The following is an 18,399-nucleotide window of genomic DNA, read 5'->3' on the forward strand; positions in this document are numbered from 1 at the left end:
ATCATCTTGATGGCAGGACAGTAGGATGGGTATTCTGGAAGGATGAGATCAAATGGGTCAAATGGTCCTCCTTCTTCATCCAAACCTTATCTGTTGATTCCCCTATTCTGGTTCTATATCCAATACAAAATACCTCATCATAGTCTTATATTGTTTTTTAAAATTGGGCCAAATCACTATCTCATATTTTCCCCAGTCAGAAAATATCCTTAACTTCCACTTCAGATTTCACCTGCTTCGTACCCATTATTGTCGCCATTGCAATGCACGAGGGGTTATTCACAACCAGAAAGTTTCAAGCTAAATTTGGATGCCAGCAGGAATAGGCTTCCAACTTGCACAACTGATTTACAAAGGTAACAGGAAAGCAAAAGGATTTCGGGTTTTAGACATCCTGAACACGTACTCTATAGGAGACTAAATGGGGCACATTTTATTGACATTTAGGATTGAACAATCTTGTTGCTTATTTTATGTGTGCTTCGAAATAAAACAAAAACGCCAAGAGACGTAGAGAACGTGAAACCAAGGGTACTCATTTGCCACTTCAACTAAATATAAAAATACCCTCAGTGCAACAGGGAATGTCACTGGAAAAGTGCAATTAAAGTACTTCGAGGAGAGATGCAAAATATTTCCTTGCTTTAATATATTCTCTTTTGTTACGGACCTGAGACAAGTGCCTTTAAATTGGTTTTTCCTGCACTTGGCTCACATGTTCCATAAATTCGTTTTTTTCAGTAATATATTGTGCTTGACAGGTATTATTATGGGAGGAATGGACTTGATACTTACTGCGATTAAGATTTGGGCACTGTATTATATATCCATTAGGCATTAGAATGATCTTGACATCTTGCATAATGCCCTAAAAAAATTGAGAAATGGGAAAGAAAATTTACATAAACCACATTATGACACAAATGTCAAATATCACTATTCAGGTGGATGGAATTGCTTGCAAATGGCTTGAACAATTTCTTACAGGGAAAAGCAGATATTTGCTGAAATATACTTGATGACAGTAGGGTATAAAGCTTAGTTGTATCTTGCAGCAGCGCTTACCCACACCCGATCTGGTCTATCATTGTACGGTTCTACAAAATTATGTTCTCTTTAATTTATAGGACAATTAAACACAGACGTCCTTTCACATTATATTTAGGTTATGGGACATTCAAACAGATAAAATGTTTAACTGCCAAAAGCACCTTCGTGACAAGGGCAAAATGCAATAGCACTTGGGTCAAACAATATGATGGACCCTTTATTGTTAGTTTGTTAAATGACTCAATTCAAACACTTCCACACTCCATTCATAACAAAATCAAAACTGCTAAAAAATATCATTGCCATCAATTAAGTCAGATTCAACATAAAGATTTGTTTGCAAATCAAATGGCCTTGATTACAGCAAATTTCAATTAGACAATGTTGTATGCTGGTTTTCTGTGTAATTGCTCAGTGACGAAAGGTACAAATTTATGCAGTATAGTATTTCATCAAAGGTATCTTGCACCTGGATCACCCTGGAACTCTCAGATGCATCTATATTTTGGCCTAGATCTGAATTCACTGGAACATGGGTAATGTGCATCTCTTAGAACAAATTGCACTGCGCAGGGAAAAGGTGTGAAGGTCAGGTATGTTGACTGAAGGGATTTGATATTCTACGGGCAGACTAGTTATGGAATCTATACCTGGAGTTTGCTCTCAAATTTGATGTGCTTATTTGCACTTCCTATTCATTTCAAATGGAATTGGGGGATTATAACCAACCATGCACTGCACTATTGCTGCTGAAGGAAACAAAACAGTCTCGGCTTTTAGTTGAGCTCCTTGAAAACAGCAAATAGCACCCCCCCCCGCACATATTACTGAAGAGATAGGTACAGAGACAGCATGTAAATCCAAAACAGTTAATTAGAAACTATCTCGCTTCATTATGCAGGGTTTTGAATTATGCAGGCTTATGATGGGGGACAAAGCACAGGAATGTTTTTTTAAAGTAAACACAGAGTCATCTTTAAACATTAGCATTAACAAATGGGTCTATTCTAATCAGGTGCCCAGCCAATACTAAAATAATGCAACAATGGTTTGATATTTATGGGATACTGATGAATCTTGTTGCAAATATGTGCAATAACTACCAGAACTGAATACTTAATATTGAGTTCAATGGTGACTTTAAACATGCATAATATAAATACATAAATACTGGAGCCAGCCAAGCTACGAACATCAGCAACTTTCCTTCCAGCTAAAAGTTAAGTCAGATAAATTTCAAGTGGCCAACTGCATAGCAATATTTTGAGGCCGTGAAATTTAGACGCTGTTCATTCATTACAATACTATCATTTAGCAACAAATGGTAAAGTGACACGTTTTCACAATTCTGTTTTTAGATGCCATTCAGACTGAGGTTAAACAATCAATCTAATTGGGTTCACGTGCTGCAGAGACTCAAATTAAGTTTAATTCAATGGAAAACTATTAATTTGTCATTCTAAAATCTTAAAGGCACATGGCAGCTTTATTTGCAGATATGTACCCTCAGTTATATAACTGACCAGCAACAGTGATCACCCATGTTAGGCATAGGTACTGGTACCCAGAGGCCTGTAAGCAAATGCACATCTTTCTGAGCAAGGACCATCTCCTAACACAAATAAAAAGCTCTCACAGCAAGACTGGAGAAAAAATATTGCCTTTGAAAAAAAAACATTTTCCAAGAATGTATGAAAACCCAAACTGAGATAAGAGTAAGTACTTTATTTTTTAATGAATTTTAATATGCAGGGATATGGATCAAGGAACAAGGTAACATAGAAATGCAGAATGACAATGCATTCAGATTGCAACTTCAATTATAGTAGCCTTTCAAATTGAAGATGATGGAAAGTCAAATGGAATAAGGTCTTGTAATGGGCTTCAATTGATGTTTCAACCACTACTTCCACTGCCATCTTAACATTTTTTTTAAAAAAAGGCAAAGGTTTTACTGCACTCCTTTCAATAACTTCAATTATATAACATCAAAACTGCACACATCAGTTCTCTATTTGTGACAATGTTTAAACCATTTGGGAGTCACTGCCTAATTCATAAACATTTTCAAAATTACTTTTTCCACAACTTTAGCCAATAATATCATTTTAAAACTTTTAAATAATAACCTTTACATTTCAAATAACTCCTGTCACATCAGGAAGACATCTCAAAGTGCTTGACTGGATTTACCGTAGAATGTAGTCACTGCGCATTTTGTAGGCTTAAATTTGCACAGAGAGTTTTCCCACAAACAGCTATAAAGTAAATGACCCATTTTTATCTGGCCAGGAAACTGGGAGAAATGCCTTCATTTTTTTTCAAATAATAGCATGCAATTTTTAACGTCTAACCTAAACAAGCAGATGGGCACTCGGTTTAAAGTCTCACCTGAAGGACAACACTTCTGACAAAGTAACACTTCTCCAGCATCTCTACAGTCTTGAATGTTTATGCATTGAGCAATGCAATTAATTTAAATATAGCGCTAATATTCTTTTGATGTTGTTCCTCTCTCCTGTCCCACACACAAAACAACAGCCAACAGCATTCAAAAAATCTTATATTTTTGAAGGCATTTTAATCACAAAGTAACATAGAAAACCAATAGAGCAAAACCAAAGAAAAATAATATGCCAACTGTTGCAATAAAACAGTAAGGAAAGAAAATGACACTGAAGAAATTTTATATTCCAGAGCTCATTTCTTTGCTGCCAATCACATTATTTTGGATGAAAATACTTCTGTTGTTTATACAAACGCTAAAAATACTTTTCAACTGGCAGGCCCAACTGCATGAATATTTAAAATATGTGCTTTGAATTATTGCTACGTGTGAAATAAACACATTCTGAAATAAATATATTACTTCCACCACTATGTTCATATCAGAATATTAAGTTGCATCTCTGCTGCTTTAATGCAACCAATGGGTGTAAACTGACCACAGAATGGACTGAAAGATTGCAACAGTTTAAACCATTGCCATCAGTACAACTTACCTTAAAGAGTCCATGTTTACTGTTGCGTTGGCCAAGCCACAAGCTGATACTTGGAGTAAGACTGGTCTGAGGTGAATCAATAACACGTTCATAAATTCTGTGGGAAAAAAATATTCAACTGTAAATTGAAAATCTGTGTATTGACAACGATGATAATGACAACTATTCAGTAACAATGTGTGGCTTGTTCATATTCCACATGAACAAAGGTATGGTGAGTGCCCCACCTCCACTGGTCATAATAATTATAATAATTGATCCGCTATTTAAAGACTCCTGAGTCTTTTTTTAAAAAAAATAATCAACTTTCAACCCCAAAATCCTCGCCTCCTTAATTTCATCTAGTGAATGAGCAGCTACCACATCTTCAAGCTTTTCATTTACTTTAAACTTCAAGAAATGTACATGGGTTTTGGTGAAGTAAACTAGCTCAAATATGTACACGGCTGCGGATGTGTCTGGTGCAGTTACTTCAGGACCTAAAATCAAAAAGGAAAGAGGCTAACCTTTGAGTGACAATGCCACTCTTTTGATCATTCAATGGAAGTATTTGATTCCTACCATCTGCTTAGGTCACGATAGACATTATACAGTTTCCCTCCCCCAATTTACAGTAGTTGTCTGACTTGTTTGGAAATTAAATTATGCATCATCTACTTATAATGAGTTGGAGGAAACTATGAAATCAGAAACTTTGAACAGTATAATAATATTCCAGATGAATTAATTTCAAATGTTTCTGCTGAGACATTTCCATCCGGAAATAGTTTTGTGGAAATGATTTTACTGAGGACTTATTCACTGTTTGACATTCACCATTTTCATTATCATGTCATGCAAAATACCACAACGCAGGTTTTTGAGGTTTTATAGATTCCTCAGAGGTGCGTATCTCATTCTGAGTAAGTAGAAATGTCAATAGGAACTCAGAATCCTTAGGGTAAGAGTTCAGATGAGAAACAGCAGAGGGTCAGGGTAATTAAATAGACACATGTGCAAACAGTTCATTAAAAGGAAACATTTCAATTTGGTTTAGTGTAGCATTAAATCAAATCCTCACTGTAATCTCCAGTTGGGTAGTAGCCCTAAATCTCTCCCGTCAGGTCTTGTAGTCACAAGTTTCAATTCCATTAAGGCCAACGTTTCAGTGTACCAGTTCCATTAGCAATTAGCATAAACTGTCAAGAAATCATGCTTATATTATAACCTTCAGACGGATAAGTCTTGTACTTTTCAGCTCCTCAAAGCAGACAAGCCATCACAATGGAGACAGTTCCACTCTCCCTACTGAGGGTCTTCCAGTTAATGCACTGATAATATTTTAGAATGTATCATTTCAATCAAAAGGAGGGTTCAGATGAGACCAGTATTTAATGTCAATTACGGTCTGAGTTTCTGTTTTGATAATTGCAACTAGAATACTGTAGAAGTTTAATTTAACCCTCTGCATGCATGAAGAAGGTTAAGGTTCTACATCTTGCTGGAGATTAACTGGCTCCGAGACGACACACCGGGCAAAAAGAAGCCATTTCTCAATAATCGAGGGAAAAGGTGGAGATGTGGACATGTCTTCAACTTTTATACCTGAGCTGTATTTGATAGAGTAGTCCTTACTGCACAAGTGCCAATTTGTTTGGATGAAAATAATGGGAATTGAGAAAATAGCAATGAAGGAGATACCAATTTTGGAACTAAGCCAAAGCTTTCAACAAGAAATCACACAATAAACACGAGTCAAGCTCAAATAATTTCCACTCATTGTCTTAACCCATGCACTGGATTATAGCTTTTACTTCCCTCATTACGAAAATTATATACCATTCGTAATTATTCAGGGAAACTATTTAAACACATTGTTCTACCTTCAGCTACTGTTGATTAACTGCTTTTTGTGAAATGAATTGAGCACCGTGGGTTAGACTCCTATGTGAAATATAAAGTGCAGAGGACAGTATTGGTTGCAACGCACATCCATTGCTTTGTGATGAAATCACTGGAAGATTGAAAGCTCACACACTCAATGCTTGACTCTATCTAATATTGTCTAAATTATTTGTAGCTCATAACATTATATTTGTATTTAGCCAGGTCAAGCAAGTAAATTTACAATACACAGGAGGTGTTTCAAAATGAAACCTCAACTCAGTGCGTCACGCAAGGCAGTGATGAATGCTGTCCCTTTTGCACAAAACAATCTGATGCAAAAACAAGTTTCTAACCTACAGACTGCAGAGGTCTCCATTTCAAATTAAACACTGTCATACTACATCATGCCCAAGGTGAATGGGACATCAGCTTCAAATGAATCCTAGTTAGAGTGGTCCTGGCAGACCAGGTATTTGACTGCATTCATGCAGTGTTTCTCCTCATAAATTAACAAAAAAAATTACTATACCACGCACAGAGTCATCCCTTTCTCATTCAAAAGTAATGCGTAAATCAACAAGTCACTCAACCAGCACCTTGTGTGGAGATCGTGCACTTGTACTTTCTTGAGAAACAGCGCGTTGCCAAAGCAACACCGAATACATGAGTGCACTCCTACACAGTTCAGAAGAGAGCATCACGTTGACATTCAGTGAAACTCCACAGGAAATATGAAGTTTCGAAACCCATGAAAAGCCAGTCATGTAGATTTAACCATTAAATGCTGAGGTTCACATATTTCAATCTGCAGTGCAGAAAGATTGCCTTTTTCCCTCATTCCAAGTTAATATTCCACTGGCTCTTTATTACATTTTAAATATAAGATTCAATACTCTTCAGATTTTCTTTAGACATAATCTTTACAACATCAGAAGCGATCTGTAAAGAGTTTCATAGCTACCAGATTAACCATTGACAAAGCAAACAGAACAATAATCATCATAACTTAGAATTTATACAGAATAATAGCTAAATCTCTAAACGTACATAATAAATGCAGGTGTAATTTGTGTACCATTTAGGTCATTGCCCCCATTCCACATCTCTGGTCAAAACACTTGCAACAGCTAGAATTTTATTCAGCTGTATAACAATGCATCATTAGAGAGATTTCTGGATGCTGGAATTTTCATTTCCTAATATTGGGAACTCACCCACATCATTAAGAGCTGTCAATGCAAGAAAAGCAGTTGATGCTGCATTGATTAATTCCCTTAAAGAAATAACTGGGTAAGTGACTGCTTGGCAATAACATATGGAACAGGTACAGAATGAGACGAACTAATCCTCCATGGGAAGTAATAAATTCTGTACTACTGGGTCCCAGAAGAGGGAGATAAAGGAAGGAAAGAAAATGTTATCTGTGGAGGGACCGAGACCAAAGTTCAGTTGTGTAGTTATAGGAATGAAAGAATCGTCTGCTGTGTTCAGTTTCTCTTACCTGCTGCAATCCACATGTAACAAGAGGTGGGAAGCGCTGACCGAAAGTGCAATCCTGTGCCACTGACCATCAGCCAGTCGATATGGAAATACTTCTGTTCGAGATTTCCCATCAAAACGGTAGTGATATCTAATCTCATCCCTTTGTCCACTGCTTTCCAGTTCAAAGTACCTAGATTCAGAACAACAAATAATGGGATAAAGCTATTCTGCAGTACCTAATAATAATTCATGCAAATGATATGATGTAGCATTGTTTAGACACATGGTGTTAAACGCATCATTCTGCACATATTCTATTAACCGACTTTGGAAAAATTTAATTTTCTTTGCTAATTGCTTATCCAAGTTTTATTTCCAACCAGATAAACCACGGACATGTTTGCCCATTTGAGGAAACTCAAGTCAGAACTATCTGAATGACTGACCATTTTTCAATAAAACAAATTGTAAAGTCATGTCATCGTAGGATTCAGTGATTGAGACTCAAAGACCAAAGAGTATGAGGGCAGACGTATAGCATACCGTACACCTACATACCCGAGACAAGAACAACTTATAGCTAGGAGTTAGAAATAGATTTTTCAAATCCATTCATTCTACGCCACTTCCAATGGTAACTTAGATCAAAGGACAGTCTCAGTGACTGGTTTGATGAATGGTCTGGTTATTGTTCTGTGCAACCTCTTGCCATTTCTAAGGAGAAAGAATCCAAACAATTAGAAAAGGTCAATTTATCCCATTCAGACCATATCCTTTTCCAAGAACATGTAGCTTAGAATAAGGGCATTTAAAACTCATCCAATGGTAACCTTTGGGTCAAAGATTTAACGACAAACAATAATTCTTGTGAATTCCTGAGATCGTTTAAATTTGGTAAAAATGTTTTCCACCTCATATGCTGAAAATACATTCTCCCTTAAATAGTAGCCTACCTGCCTTGTGCTGGCTTCTATGTGGCCCCAAAAAAGATGCGATGGGATTTTGTTTTCAGCATCTTAATCAGGGACATTGAAGCAGGAATAGAATGCTGGAACTCGATGTGTGTAACCTTTTTAGTAAAAGATGATTTTTTGGTTTTGTCACTCTAACATTTCTGCATGTGATATTTCTGCCTTTAATATAGAAAAAAAGAGCTAAAGCCATCACACCGCTTCTTTTGGTGCTGTTCTCTCAGCTGGAAGCTTGAAATGACCTGATAGAGCAATATCACATTGAAAGGAAAGCACTACCTGAACCAGAAAACATGGTTACTTCCACAACCTGAAACTTGGCAAATACGCAAGTAATCTGAAAACAAATGTTAGAGTTATATATCCTCCCTTAATTCGTTGAGATGAACAATCTCAGAGACAGGGAGTGAAGAAAAAACTATCCAGTTTGGGCAGCCAGCATGAGCACAAGTACTCTCAATCATAAGCATAGTCTATATAAAGGAAAGCTCTCTCTACTCTGTTCAATGCCAAAAATCCCTAACTTCCCAATGGGAATTACCCAGCTGCTACCAAAAAAAATCATCCTCACTATCTTAAGTGGCATTACCAATTTACTGTCAATTTAAGCTGTTTTTGTCCTGCGGGATTACGACCACCAAGAAATAGATCAAAAATCATTTCACATAAAGCCCTTCAGCCAGCAAAGAAAGCTAACTTTCATTTCATCAGTCAAGGCCTGATTTAAACCCTCATCCCAAAGGTGAGAGGACAGTGTACTCGATCATAATACCACTCCCTTCCCAATTAGAATTTTAATCAACTAGGCAGATACAATTTTAATCAACTAGATCCATTAGCTTCCCTTTTTGTCAGTGCAACTAGTTAATTCTCTGCCTCAAATCACTCTGTTTTCTACCATTTGTTTCCTTCACTTCACAAAGGCTCCAAAACAAATCCAGCGATATGCTTTGCACGTCACTCTGGACATTCTCCAGAAGCTTTCTCATAGTCTCATGGTGTGTGGCGGAGATGTTAATTCTTTATTGTTCCTTCTGTTCTGCTGTTTAGATTCCAATTTGATTCCCTTCACAAATAGTACGGTGTACAGACCTGTTTCACTACAGGCAGAAAATGAAAACTTCTGGCAAGGCATTTTTCTATCTCGGGGAGTTTCTGGAGTATTGCTTTAGGCAGGGATAATGTTTCCAGTTTTAACATATTAATGCCCTGGTCATAGCACAAAATCCATAACTAGCAAGGGATAAATATTCACTTTCTGGACAGAAATTTCTTGAAGGAGCAGACAGGCCAGTGATTGATTTTTTCCCCACAGTTTGAAAATAAAGTATTGTGCACAAATATTGTCATTTCTGAGTTGTAATTATCTGTAGAATAACGTAATAACAACACTTGTAAAATAAATAATGCATCATTAGTTGCCTGGTGGTGTACCAGATAAATTTCACATTGAGTCTTAACAGAAGCTATTAGTCAAGAGCTAACAAGTTTTATTAGGTCTCAGCAAAGTCACTAGTTCAAATAATATACTCATAATATACATAACAATATATATTCATTACAAGAGCAAATCTCAACTAAAATTGAAACTCTATTAATAATAATATTCATCCCTATGTAGAGATTGAAAATGTAGACTCCAGATGTTTAACTAAAATGTTCACTTCCCCTTCCCTTTGATATTATTATTATTGTAGTGGTTGCTTAAGTGACCAGAGTCAGAGCCTTATGTATATTATATATATATATATAACACACACAGAAACTTTACATGAATCCCATTTACCCAGGTAATAAATGATTGTTATCTCAAAAATGAGATGCCTGATCAGAACTTTAACCCAATTGAAGGAAAAATAAAATTCTAATAAACTCCTGTTCACTTTCTAGAAATGGAAATTGAGATGGTCCTTGGTAAGTCTCAGGCTGACCTCCAGTTTTCTTAGCATCCATTATTCATACACGTGCATCAACCTACATACGTATTAATGTCAGAACAGTCAAAATCCTAGAATGGGGGAGGTGTAAACATTGCATATAAAACTGAAGAATCAGCATTTACCAGACACCATCAAATAATCAACAAAACTGCACTCAAATAACTGGACCCACCAATTATTATTTGTGACTGCCCATTGTCCCAGGGGAGTCTTGTACAAGAAAGTAATATAAGAGTCCTTATATTTAAGTAACAATTTTTTGCACAAAAAGATATCTCCACTGTTGTTCTTAACGTGCCTGGTATAACTATTTGCTTGCAAATTTACATACTCAGTGCATTGAGTATATTGCTAACTTCTCTTACACCTCAATAATCAACTGCAATTAATCATTTGATAAAAGGTGCACAAGGCTGCACGCACCACCATTCTTTTAAGACTGCACAATACCACACAACAGCTGCAGGGACCACCAAACCTATCAGCAGTTATTCTAACATCTTCTATCTACAAACAAATGGACAACCCTCAGAGACGAATGTGTATATATAACAAAAACACACGCTTCAAGGCTGTGTTACAATCTTTAGATGCGGTTGAAAATTACGCATTGTCTCACGCTTTATGGTTTAAATAAAGCATGATCTTACCTGGACCCTTACATTATAATAATCCTTGCATTTGATATAGCGCTTTTCGCGTCTTCTAGACGTCTCAAAGCTCTTCACAAAATATGCTGTAAAGTGAATTGACTGTATATTCGTGCGCGAAACTCGTCAGCCAATTGCGCACAGCAGTGTCCCACAAACAGTCGTGGATTGGAAATGACCAATTTATTATTGTGTTTTTTTTGGAGGGATTATTATTAGGTGTGTGGAGTAAGGAAACTTGCCCAACGTTTCGCCCTGACCTGGAATTGAACCCAGGTGTCTCACTTGCAAGGCGAGTGCTCTAACCACTGAACTACAGGACTCCACACATTTTAGCTTACTGCCAATTGTTCCTAGATATCCATTAGTCTCCAAATGGCAAATACAAATTGTTAGAGAAAAGCAAATCGCTAAAATCTAGTCAATTGCACCTACATATTAAAAGGCTGCATTTGTATGATCAAGACTACGCCAAGCTCTTAAATGTGAGATGTAAAATGTCGAGACATTCAGATAGCTCATTTGAGCCCAGCCTTGCAAAATAAGCTATTGCAAACTTTTCCCGAATTATGTTAACGACTTTACCAGCCCAATTTTCAGCACATTCTCTCACTCACTCAGCAGGTGCTGTGAGTTTACTCTACCTGAGATCTGACTCATGAATGGATAAGATGACCCCAGACGTTAAAGTCTTTTGTTGAATCGTGGCTAAGATCGTGAACTCAGTTTTATTTCTAAATAGTTGGATCACTTTCTCGACCACTTGTGGAGCCACTTGGATCTGTCTCTCCACATCTGAGGAAAACAAGCACAATCAGTCACAGCGAAACCTGTCTGAAACATTTTGCTACCAGCAATCCCTTGATATCCCCCACGGGCCATTTCTCAATACACTACATCACTCGACAAAGTTTACCGTGTTTGTTTGGTTGTTTTGCAACATCCATTCGAAAAGCGCAAACATGCGTACATATATCTCAGGCAACATCATGTAACTCTTTTGCGAAAATATGCATAGCTGCTTCGATTTCAAACAACTTAAAACGTTTGCATATATCTTACAGACAATGTGCACAGAATGAAATGGATGGATGAATCAAATCTCACAGCAAAATTCAGGCCAGCACAGTACGAATGATGGAGCAATATTTATCGAAACATTTGCTCGATGGTAATTTAAGAATAATTCATTTTAGCTTTTGTTCCACGTGTTCAACTGAAGTCAAGTCAACAAGGCTCATGTCTAACTGGTTAAAGTTCTGACTTCACTTGAACCCTTTTTTTGGAAAAAAAATCAGGTTTCATCTCTATTCCACATCCAAAAACGGTTAGTTTCCACCCCAAAATCCGTACCCTTCCTTTGGTAAATATCTGTACTAGTGAACTTTTACCTGTTTTGCAAAATCTCGTTCTTATCTATCACTGTTTAAAGATGGTGTGGCCATAATCCCAGTGTGTGCAAGTATCAGGATGCAGAGAGACAATTGTAATCCTTACACCTCACTCGCTGACTGTTTATTGTATCATCAAATCAGATTGCTAAACTTGAAAGGACTGGAATGCATGCCTTGAAGACCTGATGTCGCTTGCAATGCATCGCCAATTACCTTTCAGACATTCAGCACCTGAGCTGTGGAAGTCACAAGTGGTTTTGCGACGTCTTTCTGTCATGCTTGCTTGGTTCACTTTGACATTTATCACACCGTGAAATCAACAACACGGGGGAGAAGGGGGAGAAGGGGGCTGGGGGGGAAATCTGGGAAGAAAGCAAGATGTCGGTGCAAAGTGACTTAATAACAATGTCACTCCTTCTAGATTATTAATGAATCATAAAGCTGTGTTGACCTCGGGATTTGCATTCCAGATCTTTACATTTATTTTATTCATAAACTTTGAAGGGTGACACTTGTAATTGGCTGATGAGCCACATGTTCTCTTCAATCTCCTTCCCTGGGGAAGAGCAGTCAATGCAAAAAAAAAAGATCGAGTGCTTTGGGTTCATAGCGCATCTCTTCCCTGTTTCTTTTGCTCGAGTGAATAAATCAAACCCTTCCCAAACTGGACACCGCACCGTCATATCCCTTTCTCCATGCTTTTAACGCAAGGTTGTGTGTTGTTTAATCGTGGCAAATGATGCTGAGAGATAGCAGAGAAAGAAAAAAAGACCTTCTGGTCAACGTATTCAATTAAACTGCTTAGAATTCCGTGAACTTGAGAAGATAAGGAGGAAGGGGGTGGGGGGGGGTGAGGGGAGAACACCCAACGAATGAATGCAGCTAAGGGTAATTATTGCTTCGAAAGCCGCAACAGAAGGGAAGATGTCTCTTTGAATCGCACCAGCAGCTTGTTTGAATGGACGTGATATCTCTGAGGTTGTGAGTTTACTGTAATTACACGCCTCGTGTTCCGTTCCGTTTATCATCCATTTATTAGCAATAAGAAAAGGAACTGGTCCTCGCTATACTTGGGATAAGGAGTAAGTCCAGCCAAGTGTTGTTTCTATGCACTGTTACAGTATTGGGGTGGTGGTGGGGGGGGGGGGGGGGGTTGTATGCATATACAGGGTGACCAATAAGTCGTGATGCCCCATTACAGTGTCTAATAAGTCTTAAAGCAATGATGATATTTTACAAAAGATAATAGGGTACCTTTTGGGTCATCCTGTGCATTATAGAAACAGCATCCATCCAAAGTCTGCAGAACTGTATGTAAGGATGGGGGTAGGGGCTGTCTGGAATCTATCTGTATTGGGGGCAGTGTGTGTGTGTATAGGTTTTTTTTGGTGGGGGGGGTGGAATCCTCTGACTTAAGTTGCAGCCTTTTGACGTGATTTGGCATATTTGATACAGCAACGGTGTATAATCCACAAGTACACATATTTTACACATTTTCAACCCAACCTGCACATTTTTTTTCACAATAAAAAGTCGTGAAGCTTTACGAGACCGTCTTACAAGTTAAGGTTCAGCTGCTGTCAAACTGGAAAATTACCTAATTTTAAGGCAGGACACGCAAAAAAGTAACGAGCTACGACTTTATCGTGCTGCTGCAAGAATTGACAGTAATATAACGCCAAGCTAAGAAATAAATTACACGCCCGGAGAGGAGAATAAAGGCAGAGTTGTTAAACTGTTCCAATAACTTTTGGTTAACATCCAGTCTGAGCAATCTTTTTTTCAAAAAAAAATCACACACAGCCAGAGAAAATGCAGACCCATGGTAATTCTTACCCCTTTACAAAATGGTGATTTTTTTTTGGAGAGGGGGGGGGGGGGGGGGCTGCCTTGTGCTTTGCTTCAGCAGAACATCACAAACCTCATGAATAAAATATGACAAATTTGATAGCATTCATTACGGAGTTTTCATTCGTGACCATTAACGTGCTTTGGAAGCTAATCTCCCCATTACTCCCTATCCCCCCCCACCCCCAACCCTTTTTTTTCGTGTGCGTTTCCAATATGCGATTTTTTTTCCAAAAAAAAAACACATTCACATCCATGACACATGTGTCCCTTCCCTTTGCTTAACCTTCAGCAAGAAGCATGACCATCAGTAAAGGTATCATTTGGTTGGATTGAGAAGAAAGAGCCAGCAGCTGTATGTGGATGGTAGTGAGAAGGCTAGGAAGTGAAGAAAAATGATTGATTTAGTTGTCCTATTTACCTTGAAACAAATATGCTTTGCTGTTATTATATAATCCTGGTACCTGAGCAACTCCAGTCGTTGTATTATCAAGGTCCAGTTCTGTGATGACATCAATTTGTAAGTCTGGGTCCATTCCAAACCCTAAGACTATAGAAATAACAGTCTTCAGTAAACGGCCGCAATAACTGTACTCTCGAGCACAATAAACGGGAGGAAAGTTTTTAACATGAAGCAAAAAGTGTTTTCGACCGATAAAATCCACTTTTTTTTTTAACCATTGCTCCCGTTTTGTTGTGGTTGCGGCTGAACCGCTTTGCACTACACGGACCTCCCCAAACCCACCAGAGGGTCGATTTGGGGTATGAATGTGAACGCGGTGTTGGAAACTGAACCACTGGTACCCAAACCCCACACATCCAGGCGTTGCCTTTTGCACTCCCCCCTTTCAACTCGAACCGAAATGTTGTGGGATTGCATTCCACTCGGGGTGCAAAATTCTACCAGTCATCAAGTTATACCCCTTATATAACCGACCTCCTCCCCACACCTGCCCTTTCACAGGATAAACCCGATGAGACGCTCCAACGCCAATCAATACCGTACCTCCCTCATAAATTATGGATCAATACGTTTTTTTTTGCAAAACGAGCTACGTTTTGAGCAGCGCGGGTTCAGGGATGTTAAAAGGGAGGTTTTTAGATATCTTTTGCACCGAATGTCCATAAAACTGGAGAGTGCACGTGTGCGTTAAATAAAAAGTTTAAAAAAATAAGGTTCCAAGATCTGGTTTGGGGTGAGGGGTGGGGGTGGGGGGTGAGGGTGGGGGTGGATTGCGAGTAATTCAATGAACTCCCAGCTTTTGCTTATAATGTGAAAGTCGCTGCAAATTCCCAGTCCAAAAAAAAATACAACGCTATTCCATGAAATCTTATGTCAAGCATTCGATCTTATTACGGTGTAAAAATGCGCTGCGTTTACGAACGCCCATGCGCACAGACGAGAAAATAGAGGTTTCTGTGGTTTTTTCCCACACACACACACACACACACAAAAAAACACAAGTGAGTGTGGCTAAAACTAATAGATGAAGTAATAAGAGGTCTCCAGGGAAAAGAAACGTGTGGACCAGTCCCCCCCCCCACCAGGTTGCATTTAACACGTCTGTTGCCAGATTGTTATTGGGAGTGTTTTCAAACAGTCCAGGAATCGAGTCAAACACCATTTAGTTTGCAAGAACCCCCCCCACACACACACACACCCCACCAAACACAGTGCAAGGAATGATGAGAGTCATGCAAAAATATCTCCCCCCCCCCCACCCACCCACCAAACACAGTGCAAGCAATAAAAGTCATGCAAAAATCTCTCTCCCCCCCAATCTACTTGAAAACAAAAATCCCATTCAGTTGAAATGTTCTAATAATGTTCTAATAGAATAATGCAACAGCCTTCATTAAAACCAGAGTGAGGGGAGGGGGGGGGGGGCTCATAAATAACTGCAGGTGTCCAGCACCTCTCTTTGGCTTCACCAGCACTGCTATGTTACACCTCCACGATATGGACAACTTTAAACGCCCATCTCTCCCCCCATCCCCCCCCCCCCCCACCCCCATTCCCCCCCCCCCACCCCCATCCCCCCCCAAAAAAAACCCCTAAATAAAATAAAATCAGCAAATCTTTTAAAACTGTTCGCGAGGTATCTCTCTGGTCTGTTCCCCAAAACCTGAGCCCCCAACGCTTTCTCCTTTCCCTTTGGCAAAACCCTGATGAGGAGGAGGAGGAGGAGGAGGAGTGGAGAGAGAGATAGAGAGAGAGAGAGAGGGAGAGAGAGAGAGAGAGAGAGAAAAAAAACACACAACACACAACACAACACAACAAAAAGTCTCCTTACCTGATTTTGCTGAGACCATCAAAGCTAAAATCACCGAAATTATATCCATTTGCCTTTGCAGCATTTTTTCTTTTTTTTGGTAAAGAGATCGGGTTTCTTTTCCGCAGTTCTTTGGATTGAATTTTTTTTTTTAAAAATAAAAAAAAAAACCTTTCCGCGCAAAACTCGACCTTATATACTTTTTTTTCGTGTTGTGTGTGTTGTGTTGTGTTGTGTTCTAAGAAACGTCCTTAAGACTTAGCACTCGGCGTCGGGCTGCGAGTGAGTGTGTGAACCACCAAACAAACCCCCACCCACCACCCCCACCCCCACACACACACACCCACACACACACCCACACACACTCCCCCCACCCCCACCCCCTCCCTCCTTGGGTGTGTTGCGGGTTTCGACCCCTCTCTCACTGTCACGATAGTGTCCTTTCAGGGCTCTCTCTCGTCTGTGTGAGATGTCAGTCCGGGTTTAACGCGCGTTTGAGTGGGACAGCGAAACAGTTGCGCTTTCTCGTTCGTAACGTTATCCTCCTGAGATGCTGCTGCTTCTTCCTTCCCTTTCTTTCTTTCTCTCTCTCTCTCTCTCTCTCCCTCCTCCTTCCTCCTCCACTCCCTCTCTCTCCCTCTCTCTCTCTCTCTCAATAGAGCAGTCCTGGGGTTGAGTGGCTGTTCGCTGACGCGCAAAATAACGCATCCATCCTCGGCGGCGTCACGCGAAAAAGGATGGAGTCGCCGCGTTTTGGGGGTTGGAAACCGAACGCCTTTCCGATCAGCGCAGGTGGACCGGTGTGCGTTACTGTCGGCTCTCCCGGTGACAGCGGGTGGGGGGTGGGGGGTGGGGGCCGGTGGGGGGGGGGATAAGGACTACGCTTTGTTGCAGCCGCCCTGTGGATGGCTCTCGACTCTCCTCCCAGAGCCGCACCCGCCTGAGCTCGGGATACTCGGGTGCGTTTCATCCCCATCAGTGCTGAGCAAAGGGAAGAGGGGAGGGGGTGGGTGTCAGACACAATCAACACCAGCAACCCCCACCCCCCCACCCCTCCACCCTACCCCCCTCAACACCACCCCCACCCCTCCACCCTCCCCACCCCTCCACCCTACCCCCCTCAACACCACCCCCACCCCTCCACCCCTCCCCACCCCTCCACCCTACCCCCTCAACACCCCCCCCACCCCTCCCCACCCCTCCACCCTACCCCCTCAACACCACCCCCACCCCTCCACCCCACCCCCTCACCCCACTCCACCCTACCCAACACCCCCACTCCTCCACCCTACCCTTACCCCCACCCCCTACACCCCCCCACCCTACCCCCCACCCCCCACTTCTCCACCCCACCCCTTACCCCCACTCCCTCACCCCCACCCCACTCCTCCACCCCTACCCCCCCCTCCCCACCCACCCCACCCCTCTCCCCAAAACGTATGACGTTTAAAACATGAACATTTATTTTTGTGTTTTAAGTTACATCGTATAGGATAAACTCTCTAATTCGAACACCGTATTAGGCAAATATATAATACATTAAATTGTGTTTGTACACATAAATACAAAAGTATTGAGGTAGGGCCTCAAGAATAATGAGCTTTTAAATGAACCGTGTACATTACATATGCAAGATATCCATCAAGCATAGATGATGCAACATTCACATCAACTTAGATATACTGTATATGTGTGTGTGGTCAGTAGATGATTTGATGACCTGATTTGGGGGTACATATCTATATCCATAGGCAGCAGCACCCCTTATAGAATGCACATATTTATGACATTACCTAAGTAATTAGGAATTAACCTATGCAGAGATAGGTCTACTAAAGTGCCTCGAAGGCATCACATACGCTACATACAAGTGACATATTACATACGGCAAAGTACAAGGTTAATCTACATACATTTTGTATT

General features: G+C 40.0%; 1 protein-coding gene across 3 annotated transcripts in view; it reads right to left on the reverse strand.

Moving 5' to 3' along the window:
• LOC103174998 (protein kinase C-binding protein NELL1) overlaps positions 1-16,651 on the reverse strand; it is a 164,112-nt gene extending 147,461 nt beyond the window's left edge. For 2 of the 3 annotated variants that reach the window (XM_042341381.1, XM_042341380.1), the window contains exons 1-6: positions 16,498-16,651; positions 14,625-14,753; positions 11,606-11,756; positions 7,420-7,590; positions 4,053-4,149; positions 796-868 (exon numbers count right to left, since the gene is read on the reverse strand). In XM_042341381.1, the coding sequence (XP_042197315.1) occupies positions 796-868; positions 4,053-4,149; positions 7,420-7,590; positions 11,606-11,756; positions 14,625-14,753; positions 16,498-16,561 (685 nt within the window). In that variant the 5' untranslated portion in view covers positions 16,562-16,651. The remainder of the gene's footprint in view (positions 1-795; positions 869-4,052; positions 4,150-7,419; positions 7,591-11,605; positions 11,757-14,624; positions 14,754-16,497) is intronic. The other variant, XM_042341382.1, reaches the window with a different exon arrangement.
• Between the last annotated feature and the right edge of the window lie 1,748 nt (positions 16,652-18,399).

Source organism: Callorhinchus milii, unplaced genomic scaffold (genome assembly GCF_018977255.1).
Source record: "Callorhinchus milii isolate IMCB2004 unplaced genomic scaffold, IMCB_Cmil_1.0 Scaffold17, whole genome shotgun sequence".
NCBI classification, from domain to species: domain Eukaryota; kingdom Metazoa; phylum Chordata; class Chondrichthyes; order Chimaeriformes; family Callorhinchidae; genus Callorhinchus; species Callorhinchus milii.